The 12,715-nt window shown below is 38.9% G+C and overlaps 3 protein-coding genes across 4 annotated transcripts; 2 read left to right on the top strand and 1 right to left on the bottom strand.

The window, feature by feature from the left end:
* Window positions 1–325: 325 nt before the first annotated feature.
* pcmtl (l-isoaspartyl protein carboxyl methyltransferase, like) lies at window positions 326–3,973 on the bottom strand. Of its 2 annotated transcripts, none has more exons than XM_026338933.1 (9): window positions 3,925–3,973; window positions 3,504–3,639; window positions 2,487–2,591; window positions 2,306–2,337; window positions 2,091–2,195; window positions 1,834–1,954; window positions 1,651–1,736; window positions 1,161–1,330; window positions 326–971 (listed from the first exon to the last, which is right to left on the bottom strand). In XM_026338933.1, the coding sequence occupies exons 2-9, from the start codon at window positions 3,619–3,621 to the stop codon at window positions 935–937; spliced, it is 774 nt and encodes a 257-aa protein (XP_026194718.1). In that variant the 5' UTR covers window positions 3,622–3,639; window positions 3,925–3,973; the 3' UTR covers window positions 326–934. The 2 variants fall into 2 exon arrangements, with proteins under 2 accessions (XP_026194718.1, XP_026194719.1); XM_026338934.1 differs by having other exon boundaries at window positions 327–1,007.
* Window positions 3,974–4,094: 121 nt separating this feature from the next.
* Window positions 4,095–6,536, top strand: ccdc32 (coiled-coil domain containing 32). Its single transcript, XM_026339000.2, has 4 exons — window positions 4,095–4,230; window positions 4,509–4,759; window positions 5,372–5,525; window positions 5,751–6,536. The coding sequence occupies exons 2-4, from the start codon at window positions 4,522–4,524 to the stop codon at window positions 5,941–5,943; spliced, it is 585 nt and encodes a 194-aa protein (XP_026194785.1). The 5' UTR covers window positions 4,095–4,230; window positions 4,509–4,521; the 3' UTR covers window positions 5,944–6,536.
* A 1,502-nt stretch (window positions 6,537–8,038) lies between these two features.
* prlh2r (prolactin releasing hormone 2 receptor) lies at window positions 8,039–12,184 on the top strand. Its single transcript, XM_026340176.1, has 3 exons — window positions 8,039–8,122; window positions 10,717–11,616; window positions 11,861–12,184. The coding sequence occupies exons 1-3, from the start codon at window positions 8,039–8,041 to the stop codon at window positions 12,182–12,184; spliced, it is 1,308 nt and encodes a 435-aa protein (XP_026195961.1).
* Window positions 12,185–12,715: the final 531 nt, after the last annotated feature.

The following is a 12,715-nucleotide window of genomic DNA, read 5'->3' as shown; positions in this document are numbered from 1 at the left end:
GCTAGAAGCACGATTAAAAGCCACGACTCTACCACGTATGCTTGTTTAGTTTAATAATCTAAGATGCGATGGCTGGAGTTTTGCATGAAAATTTGTTTAAAATGTTATTGTGTTATTACATTTAGTATAATATAAAGCATTGCATTGTAAGTATTAGCAGAGCATTATCTTATCCACTTATTTACTATAAGAAAGTCTTCCTTTCATTTGAATTTTATCTCAGTTTTTTTTTTTACATAAATGTCTTAATCTTATGTCCACTTTTACAGACATACGTGAGTATAGTAATAATCATTTATTAAATTTCAGTTAACATTGACAAGTCAATACAATATCCATGTATTGTATTTTATTAATAAATGTGATTAATGTAATGTAATAATTGTAGTATTGATACAGGTGAAAAATTAAGTGCTTTAATTACATTTGGCACAATGCCTGCCTATAACAATGTAAAACAGGACATATCGTACACATACAGTAAATGTTGTTTATTTGCAAAACTTGTAATAAATTTCCTAAACTTGTACTTGGTTTTCACTTTGTGTTACTGCATTTATACATTACAAAGCCTTTCTAATAAGATTGCATACATTTTCAATCTCATTGTACCACATACTCTATTGTTTCAAACTGCAAGTATTATTTTATCATTGCTGGACTTCACTGACCTCCCTATAAATAAAAATGTGAAAACTTCACTTAAACGTCACCATTTACAACATTCTTATCACTCTCCAACTGACTCCAAGGATCCTGGGAGTAAGGTCATCAGTCCAGCGGTGGTCAATTATGCAGTCACCCACTGTTTCAGCCCTCATGGAAGACAGTCTGGTCAGGCAACAGAGCAAGATCCTCCTTGTACGTTGCTAGGTGACAACCCAGCAGGACAGGTGGCTGTTAAGACTGGAGCTCAGTGAATCCATGAGGAGTGCTATGGGGCTCCGGTGATGCAGCACCAACGCCACCTCCTGCAGGGGCAATCACACTGCAGTCAGAGCTCACCTCTGGGGAGAAAAGGATCACAAGGGCATCATCAGGAATAAACTAAGTAGGTGAATAAATGGAAGCAATATCCTAAATACTGTGCAGGTTTTTTGTACATAAAGTGATTTTCTGTCATAGATTTTGATTTAAAAATGATTGATGTATTTTCTTACCCGGGCCACTGACGTCTCTTGTCAGTGAGTGGGACGTACACTACTCCCATCAAAGCTTTCTTCAGAAAGGTTCCATCACTCTGCCGATCGTACTGTTCTAGCACCTGACTGCCACCGTCTGGACCCACAGGGAGAACCAACCGCCCCCCTGGCTTCAGCTGCTCCAAGAGCTTCCATAAAAAACAGAAAACACAACAAAAACGTTATGTTATTGCTGTTCAGTTTGAGACAAAAATCAACGAAGTCTGTCAACTAAGGGTGGAGACAATTCTTTAGTCTCTATGTAAAATGTTCATTCACAGGTTACATTCAAGACCACTAGCTCTGATTTACATTACTAGAGCTGTTGTACAAAAATGTGTTTTAATGTGTAATGTGTTTTGTGTCTTTTTTGTGAACTTTGGCTGCTTCTGAATAAGATTTATGACTTTTAATATGTAATTGTTTTGTATCCTATTTTTATGACAGCAAAAGTCATAAGTGTCCTTACAGCCTTGGGAACAGCAGCTGCAGCTGCACCAACATGAATAGCATCATATGGGGCTCCGTCTGGATAGCCAAGCCTTCCATCTCCCACTGTGGATAGATAGATATAATGTTATAATCTTTTGCACCTGTGCAGTTTCAATATCTGCATTTGTTAGAGGCATGGCTTTGACATCTCCTGACTCACCTATTAGTTTAATGCGCCCAGCAGAGAGCAGCTCTGGGTCATCAGCTTCCACGTTTTTTATTGACATTTGAACCAGTTCATCGATGTGTTCAATGCCAACCACTCTACCACTGGGTCCTGTCTACACACAATAGGAAAAATGCAGGTGTTGCCTTCAGTCATATAATTTAGGTGAGCTCATGAAAAGAGATAATTCCTTTATAAGTCAATAATTTCTTTATAATAAGAACCATACCAAGCGTAGACATAGAACCTACCATTCTTGCAAAGCAGGCAGTGAGATATCCACTTCCTGAACCAACATCCAGTGCTGAAGCCCCTTCTGTCAGTTTGTCACTTAACAACTCTAAAGCATGAGCATGCTGTCAAACCAGGCCCACAGAAACATATTTAATAAATCATGTATAAAGTGAATCATGTCATCCTACAAACTGCATAACACATCCAAAGTTGTCAGAGTTTTGTTGCTCACCATATGTGGTGCACTGATGGTCGCCCTGTAGCCTGTGATAACAAAAATTACAACACAAAGTCACAGCATACATCTGTGTTTCTAAAACAGCTATTACTTTACAATGAAAGGCATTAGCTCAATTATCTTTTATCATATTAACAGGCTTTTTTGTTTTATAAAAACTGGCATTAATCAATACCTATTGACTGAGGAGAGTCTGCATAAGGATAGTCTCTAGAATAGAGCCCTCTGTCTGTCGCCAGCATGGCATTAAACACTCTGTCACTGCGGATCACCCCATGATCTGGAGGCAAAAGAAGAGACAATTACACTGAAGTGATTTGGCAACATGAAATGTGTGCAGAATAGATTAATAAAGTCCATTTAAGCTTTCATTCCTTAAACCTGAACCCAAACTTATCTGTTAACCCAAATAGTCACATCTGCAGCTAGAAAGCATAATTTAAACCATATCCTCAACGATGGAGGTCACAGGAAGCACATCTACATAGATGTTTTAGATAGAGAAATTAGCACAATAACATAGAATTAGGCTCTAATGACTAATCATAGCTAATTGTGGGTTGATATTCAGAGCAAATGTGTGGGATTTAGATTACTGTAATATTGTGATGTATTTTGTGTTTACATACAGTCTTTATCTGGTCTTAGAGACAATATTTTTATTAACTGGGACCAGCTATATAGCAAGTATATGCTTACGAATTTACATATGGTATGAAAAAAAAAATAGAAAAGAAAGGGATATACACATACATTAATAATTTTCTATTACAGCTTTAATTTTTAACATTTATGTTGTACCTGTTTCTCTTTTCATTACAGGAGTCTACATTTATTCCATTTTCAAAGTGAAACACAACACTATCAATGGAATCAAACCACTAACCCTGGGGTATGTCGACCTCTGGTCTATTAACTGTTCACAGCTACCTCACAACTAGAGTTAGCCAGGAGTCAAATATAGAATCTTATGATCTAGTCAGAGGCCTTATTGCGCCACAGGCCCTGACTAATTTGGTATTCATTGCAATATCATTTTTTTTGTAATTTAATTATTAATTTTAATTTAATTATGAGTAAAACAACTGTCAGAGTGAACTCCATGTGCTTGTACTAGAGAAATAACGGCCTTAGTTCAGAATAAATACAACACAGGAGAACGACTCTTCACAGTCTGATATGACTTTATTACCCCTCAGCCTGCTGATGAGCTCTGGGTGTGTTTTGCCACTCGACATCCACGCCATGGTCCTGGACAGCAGCACACCCATGGGGACTGCCACTACTGCCAGGCTTAAAGCTGCTCGCATCTCCTACAGAGGATCTCCCTGCAGTGACATGATGATCAGAGCAGAGGGTATGACAGACAAATGATTTTAAATAGATTTATAAATGATTCTGTACAGACTGAGGTGAATGTGGCACAGCAGATTTATGAGTATAAACCTGATTTTGACAGACAGCGAGCTCACCCAGCGTCGTAGTTTAGTAACACGTTAATGGTACATTAGAAACAGTAAATCACTGGACAGTCGTTAGTGCTAATATTACTTTATCAAATACTCGATACTCACGAAGAAAACATTTTTAAAAAGGTCAGGAGAGTTGCGTACCTTGACAGTTCGCCACCGCTCTTTCCAGCGGACACAAACTTCCTAGCCCCCACCTCAGCGAACCACACCGCCTAACCAATAAGATACAGCCGTTCCAACAAGCGTCCGTGGCGAGCCAATCACAGCACCAAACAGTTTGATAGGCGGTTATAACGTCCAATCATACGTTCCCAAATAAGGAAGTGGATTGTCGTCTGTGAAAGCTTGTGGATCATGGACACTGTTAGCTAGAAAAGCTAATCTTAGATTTTTTTAAATCATACATCAGAGGAAATATTCCCTTAACCCGTTGATATCTTTATACAGGTAAGGTATTAAGAATATATCTTTGTATGTGTATGGTGACAAACCGTATGGAGAACATTTGTAATGCATAATAGTCTATAAACAGGCATAGATACTAGTTTAGCTAGTACACTGATCTAGAAGTTTTTGACTCCTGTTTTCCCTTTTTTGTTTTTAAGTATTGTCCCTTTGTGACTTTATGTACATGTTTAACCAATGTTTTTGTTTTGCTACTGAAAGAACTAGACATAAGACAAAACACAGATTTATAAAAGTGATATTGACATCTGTTAATCTAGTGACTGACACAGAATGATTGACGACTTCGAGAGCCAAGAGGTCAGGTCCAGCGGAGACCTGTGGTCCGAAATCTGCTCCAGTCTGCCGGAGGTGCAACCTCCAGAGAACAACACTGACTTCAAAGATTCATTCCAGCCAGAAACACAAGTCGGACCGCTGGTCAATGGACAATCAAATGGATCAACTACCGGTTCCCCCAGTGCCAAATGGGAACCTATGGAGGATTCTCAGGTGTACTTAGCCAGTTTAGGTATTGCCCTGCTTCGTTTTGTCCCTTCACTGACTGTAGACCTCACATTCCTATTTAGCTCACCTTGTCTTCCATCCCACAGATCGTGTCATTCATCATACAGCTCTGTTTGGAAAACTGTGGAATGATGTAATGTGTTGTAGCTGAGATTGTTTCAGGTTTCCTCAAATATACCAACAGTACAATTTTAGTTTAAAAATAACTTTTACACTGTATTCACTAGATAAATAGATAAAAAAAAAAAAAAAAAAGGCTGACATTGTGTGTAATTAAGATGTTAAGATTCTTCAAGGTAGGCCCCAACATAATGATGCTCTATCTTATGCTGTGGTCCTATTACTTAGTAGGTTAAGCATTAGCTGCAATCAATAAATGCATTAGATTTGCTGTAAGTTTCTCCCCCACGTTGTTTCATAAAAGTAAACATTTTATTTATTTCATTTCCTTTTTTTGTTAAAATTTTGACAACAAAGTCTTCACTAAAAAGAGGGAAGAGCATCTTGCAGTGTGTGTGTGTGTGTGTGTGTGTGTGTGTGTGTGTGTTCTAGTCCTTCTATTCAATAATGTCAATTAAAACTTGGATGCTAAGATTTTACCTACACCTTGCTGCAGAGAACCGCCTGAAGAGGTTAAAGGGCCAGTCTAGTGATGTGACATCCAGGGACATGCTGCGGTCCTTGTCTCAAGCTAAGAAAGAATGCTGGGATAGATTCCTGCACGACGCCCAGACCTCAGAGCTCTTCCAAGGTGGTGACATGGATGAGAGGTAGTGAAGTCTCTTCTTGCTGAAAGTGTTTCTTTTTTTCTTTGATATTACATTTTCTAACTAAAGCTATTGCATAAAAGAAATTTATGTATTATTTACTTGTCTAGACAACAGAATTACTTCACATTATGTGTTTCGAGGATAATACAGGCATCACAGGCAGCACAGAGCTTCACACAGACCTCATCTTAACAATCATGACTTTTTGTGTCACTCACTGCGCAGTGCTCTCGAACATTTCAAGAGGTGGTTGATTCCTGAGAAGGTGGCCATCAGCGCAGAGGAGCTAGAATATCTTCTGAGGCCGGCTCAGAATAAGGAGCCAGCCGGATCAAACCAAACGCAAAAGGAAGACACAGAGGAAGAGGGAGACAGACATAACCCTGAGCAAGATGATACACACAGCCCAGAGAAATGAGTGTGTTAAAATAGTAACACTAACTAATTTGGAGTGTATTCGGTAAGCGTGACTTATTACCCCCACATTTATTTGGAGCTGCGTTATGTCATATTGCTGTTTAGGCCAAAGCTTTTGTTATTAGCAGTCAAACAAGCTATTACAACCTGTCATCATCCCCTGTATCCGCAGCAACTGAGTGTTAAGTACTAATTCAGTCACATGTCTTTTGTCCTTGCTATTCATCCCTTTACCCACATCACGCCATGAAAATATATAATGAAAGACTGAAATTAGAGCAGAATTAATATGTAGTCTGTGAAGTGTCTCCTGCTATATCTGAAACAAGAATGGTTCTATTCTTATTAAAATACATATGCAAAGGTTAATGATGGACCACATGCAGTATCATGTTGTAAATTAGTCTAGCGCTGACGTACGCAGTGTATTATCTACTTTTTTTTCTTGTCTGAAAATGGTGACATCAAAAGTAGGAATACTGTGATATCAGTTTGTGTGCCAGTACATTGTAACATATTGTGTAACATCTTTATTTTTGTCATGTTTTTTTCATATGAAGATTTACCTGTTTCAATAAAAACATCTAGAACTGATTGTGTGTTAGTCTGATCGTTAGTTGAGACACTGTTTTAAAATTCTGAGACAATGAGCTTTGGGTGTGTGGGAGCACCTGTTGTAGGTGTGTGTTTGTATGTGCGTAAAGAAGAGTGACAGAGCATATCAAGTTAACCAGGTTTCTTCACTGTAGTTCCTTTCTGACTGACAACAAAATTCAACAAAAAATTAAGATTCAAATACACACAAAGATAAGTTTTATTAGGCTGTTCTGTTTGATGGCAAGCTGAATACAACTTTAATTGGCAGCGAGTGTGATTCTAAATTAAATCTATTCAGTCTTTGAAGATCTTCTGAAATTGAAATCATATGAATAAAGGCAGCCATCGCTTCATTCTGTAAATCAATTTCAGCTGAGGTCCGTGTATAAAACCCTCTGGAACACCTCAATTAGTCAGTTGTCTTTTAGGACCCAGAGGACTCAAAGTGTGAAATCCACTGAATGCAGCAAAACTAAAATGGTGTTTGTCCTAATTGTATTTTCAAGTGGAGAAAACGCTGTGCCTTTAATCTTGACACAAAATGAAGTAGACTTCACCTGTTCTAGAGAGTCCTTACTATTTCAACAAGAATGGTAAATGACTTGCCAAATCCAGCTGTGACAGAGTTGAGCTTTGTAGTAATATCTTGGAATGTGATTGTGCATAATAGTGTGACGCCCCAGATGGCAGGAAATTAAAATGTGACTGACACAACCCTTTGTCCTTATCAATGGGAATGAATCTATTCTTGGTTCAAATTTAATTTCTAGATGTTAACGAAGAAATATGACAATATGCCAATGTAAAATATATTAATATATGTTATAAAATATAATACATTACACATATAAATAGCCCCAGCAAACATTTATGAATTTTCTATAGACTCAGTCACCCCCAGAGCAACTGGTCGAGTAGACATCAAGCGGTTTTCTGCAGAGCAAGATGAGTAGTGCCTAGAAGCAGCAAAGAGAAAACATTTCTCCAAACATCAACAATATCCCTGCTGACCTCACCACCATCTAGGTCTTCAGACTGGGCTTCTAAAATCTTGATTAGGACTTTGAAAATAACAGAAGGAAGCATTCTCTGGCCATTGACCATCTTTTGTGCATCAGGCCCCTGCTTGATAATATCAAAGACAGATGTAAGATCCACTTTCATCCAGGAGAAAACATCAGCTTCAAGGCCCAGACCAGATATGGGCAGTACATGAAAGGAAAACCAGCCAAATTGTACCTTGAAGCTTTTTTTATTGGCAGACAACAGCAGTGGTAACAGCTGACTTCAGTGTTTTATGGCTTTTCCTTCTCCAGTTGGACTGGCTCAGTAATGCAATCTGATATCTGAGAACTGGATTTCATATTGCTACAAAGCTCAGCTCTATCACAGCTGGATTTGGCAATTCACTTAACCATTCTTGTTGAAACAGTGAGGATCCTCCTGAGCATTTTTTTGAACGTCTGCACAAGCCTGAGACTGTTCAAAGACGATAGACAATGGGGTTTGTGAAACAGGAAGGACTGCCCTCGCTCAGCATCCAACACAGTGTTCACCATAAGACTCTGAGGTGGTACCACACTGTTCGATCACTTTCTGGATATTGAAATAACAAACAGCTACTGTGCTTCTAAAAGAAAAGAAGATCTTTTACTACAACATTAAATAACGGCTCATGAGTTTCAAACTGACAACATGTTACAATTTGAGTTATGTTACAACTGTTAATATGCAAAAAAAGATGATCTAAATGTAAATTCCCTTAGTGATAAATAATATCTTTGCTCCTAAACAAGTCGTGGCTGTTTAGAAGCAACGTTCCTAAAGAAAAGTTTTGTTTTGCTATTAAAACTCAACTCAACTATATTATTTTTGCATCAATAGGTCATGAACTTATCTGCTGAAAAGGACATTGTAATGATTAAATACCAATGAAATACTGAGCTGCAAAACAGAGCTACAATTGATTCCATTAGCTGTTAGAAACTTCGGCTTGTTATTTATGAGATTCCAAATTTGGATAAAATTATACAATACAACAAAACAGATGCTTTAGAAATAGTTACAAATCCCCCATGTCCTCCACCACATGGACATCTTCATATCCTTCGCACTTACGCACATGATGAATCACAAGGTCACACTGCTTTTGGCAGCTCCAGGCACAAGGACTGACAATTTTGAAATTAGTTTAAGTTTTATGAATATTTAAGATGTGTACTGCTAGAGAAAGATCATGGTTTGTCTCTCAACCGTTCAATTTTGGCTCGGCTCCCTCATGTTGGTTTTTTGCGTGTTTGTCTAGAAAGACGCTGCATTGCATAAAACCTCACAGCTGGAAATGTGACATCCATTCAGATGATTCTGGGAAGGTGGGAACATAGACTATTCAAGAAAATAACCAGATGATGATGATTTTTCTTCCTCTTAGCCATTTAGTCAAAGTCACTGAAGATGTTATAGGATATAGTTAGGGTACCTACAAATGTGAGCAACAATACGGGAGAAAAAAATATAATAAAATGTGTCAGGATCACTTTAAATTGACTATATAAAACCCCAGACACATTGCAAGTCCCAACAGAAACCTTATAGTGATTCAGTGACAGATAAAAGTACCATATAACAGGGCAAGGTCATCGTAAAGGTATTATTAATTATCTGAGAGGTACTTTAGTTCCAGAGTGATAATAATGACTGTCCAATGGGGGACTGATATTAAGTGAGATTGAAATGAGAGATGAGGAACCTTTTTTTAAGGCATACAAGAGGTGACTCACTCACATGAACATACTTTATGTTGTGTGTGAGGGAGAGAGAGAAAGAGAGACAGAGAGAGAGAGAGAGAGAGAACCGTCTTTATTCTGAGAGAGAGCGGGCTGCAGTGAAGAGGTGAGACTAAAGAACAGTGGGAATCCTTGCAGGCAGAGCACACCGGCTGGTGGTGGAGTGTCCATCTAACAAGTGATTCCTGATGTCTCTAAGAGGTACTTTCTCCTTTCATTTGTACTTTTTGAAAACATATGCACTGGTAATTGAAAAATTTGCATCAGATTCTTTAGATAATACATTGTTTTACTAAGGGGTTATCATTGAGATATATGTAACTATATGATTATCTATGTATTTATGTCTTATGTCTAAGAGGCATCATTCATTTTGGCAATATTTCTATTTGATTTGAAGCAATTCAACCAATCGTCTGCCACAATTTAAATAATATAAAAGGAGAAATGTTGTTATGAGACTTCATGCTCAGCCTTAATAGACATGTACTCATGCTGGAGGATCATCATTTACAGAAAATCATGTTTTTTTAAAATTCACACTTACTCTATGATGAAGCATTGTAGCCAGTGGATGAGAAAATGATGCACTAGTCTAAAAAAATTATTCTGGAGAAGCATTTTATTCATTCTCATTGTATTGTGCACATTTAAATAGAAAAGCCATTAAAACATTCTCCTTCCCTTCACTGCTGTCATGTGGCTTTTGTTAATGAAACAAATCATTTAAGTCACAGGGAAGAGAAACAGAGCTTTTCCAAGCCTCTGTGCAAAATGTGGAATATATCAGCAGTCATACCCATTTTCAGCCCCTTCATAACATCTGACAGTATAGTGCTAGGTGCTACAAGCTTTTTTCTTAAAGCACAGCAAGAACTACATGTCAGTCCAGTGACATCAGCATAGACTAGATGTGCAGATGTTTCAGCAGGTGATCCCTAACATCGACTGAAACACTTTTCAGTCTGCAACTCTGCTATGAAATAAGCAAAAGAAGGAGAAGCGGCAAAGGGAAGCTCAAATGGATTGGCTGAATGATTACTGGGTGGTTATGAAAGCTCAAAATATGTCAGAGAGGGAAAAACGATGTTGTGAAGAGCAGAGTACAAATGAAAGCAAACAAATGTATTATTGTTGAGAGGGGGCATTCAATGCCGGCTTCAGACTTTTAATGAAATGTATTGAATGGGAGTTTTGAAGATGGTCGCTAATTAGTCTGTCCTAATGTGACCCATGTCTTCAATCTCTATATCTTCTGATAATGTTTATTTCACTTTGGACTCAATCAAAAAGCCAGTCAACAAATTATGCAAGGATGTGTTACTAATTGTGGTCTTTAATAAATAAAAACAAGATATGAAGTAGATTTTTTGGAACAATCTCATAATAAGTTGTTATTCATTCTGGGTTCTGCAGCTATGGACTGGGAGAAGTCTCTGAACCAGTCCAGGGTGAACTCTTCTCCTCCATTATCTGCCTCCTTCTGCAATACCTCTTGCCCCTTCTTCCCAACTTCCCCGTTCTCAGCCCCTTCCTTCTCCGGCCTGGAGCTCCTGTTTGACCTGAGGCTCCTCTTCATCCCTCTCTACACTGCTGTGGTCCTGATCGCCTGCTCCGGTAACCTCTTCCTGCTCTTTCTCATCTGGCACAAGAAGAAAAGACACAACACCACAAACTTCCTCATCAGCAATCTGGCACTTGTCGACTTGGTCATGTGCATCTTTTGCGTCCCACTGACGGCCTCCTACGCTTTTGACAAGCGTGGCTGGGTATTTGGACCCCACATGTGTCATTTTGTCACTGTCATGCAGTCTGCTGCTGTCTATGCAGCAGTTCTGTCTCTTACGGCCATCGCAGTGGATCGTTATATTGTTGTGGCATACCCCATTCGCAAAAGAGGTGGCTGCCAGTTTTGCTGGGGTCTGGTAGCCCTGATCTGGCTGTCTTCTCTGGCTTTATCCATACCCACAGCGCTGCACACTGTGTACCTGGATCTACAGGCTGCAGGCCTGCAGATGGCCGTGTGTGAGGAGTTTTGGGACGGCCAGGAGAAAGGTCGCCTTATTTATTCCTCTTTCATCCTCTTTTTCTCATACTTTGTCCCACTGGGTGCTGTCTCTATTTCCTACTGTGCTATATCTTATAAGCTAAAGCGTCGGACCATGTCCACCCTGACGGCATGTCCACAGCTGAGATCTGCCCGAGCTGCCTGGAGCAGACGGAGGAGGAAGACGTTTTGCCTTCTGCTCGTGTCTGTCCTTTGTTTTGCCTTCTCATGGCTCCCCTTACAGGTATAAATGATTAAAAGAAGATATTGATGGTCTGATTAGATGTATATATAATACATATATAAAGAAAGACATCACTCTGATATGTGTGTAGTGTTTGTTTAAATACAGAAAACCTGACAAGTTCTTAGACAGGGGGCAGTTCAAGAGGTCTTGTCATTAATATCAATCAGGCAACCAGCAGAAACTTTTGAATATAATATGAAAGCCATTGCTCCTTGAATGATGATTAATTTTACCTTTACAGGTAGTAAATCTGATCCATGATCTGGACACAGATTTCTCTATCTTGGGGAAGGATTACATAAACATCATCCAGGTGTCCAGCCACCTGTTCGCCATGAGCTCCGCCTGCTACAACCCTTTCATTTATGCCTCATTACATGATAAATTACTGTCCTACATGTGTCATCGCTTCCTGTCCTGGAAGAGAGGGAAAGGAAAAGACGGGGGTCACGGCTCAAGCATCCTGACAAGGTCCCACAGACTGACGCGTCATCAAACCTCCACAATTGTGGCAGATTTAGGTGCTGCTGTAATTAGCACTGTTCCTCAAAACTACTATGCTTAAATAATTGTATCATTTGAATTGGCACTGAATTTTAGCCAAGACTGGAATATGGAGCGGGCCAGTATGGCCACTGCCCCAGGGCCTCAAGCTCTGAAGGGTTTTGGAAACCTCTCCTAATAAAGATCCTGAAGTCTCTTGGGCAAGACATGAATTTTTCTGAGGTCATTTTCTGGTATGGTTACACCTGATATCACATCTAGCTAAATTACCTAGCCTCTAATGTTACCTTAGGTATTCAGTTTTACCTGCTCTACAGAATCCTACTGTTTACAAACAGGATTTAATACACTAATCAGCCACAACATTACTATTATATATACTATGTTAAATTAAAAAAGGCAAGATAAAATTAAGAAAACACACTAAATAGTAAGAAGAACATTGCTTAATCCCTAGAACCGTAATCTGGCCCAGATTTGTACTAGTGTGAACATCTCTGCATCTCTGCAAAGTGCATATGAAACTTGGCAGCATTCATACACACAGTCACTCTCTGTACCAACACAAACCAAAATACACAATAGTGAACAG

The sequence above is a fragment of the Anabas testudineus genome, chromosome 22 (genome assembly GCF_900324465.2).
Source record: "Anabas testudineus chromosome 22, fAnaTes1.2, whole genome shotgun sequence".
NCBI classification, from domain to species: domain Eukaryota; kingdom Metazoa; phylum Chordata; class Actinopteri; order Anabantiformes; family Anabantidae; genus Anabas; species Anabas testudineus.
This window is presented reverse-complemented; position numbering and strand designations above follow the sequence as displayed.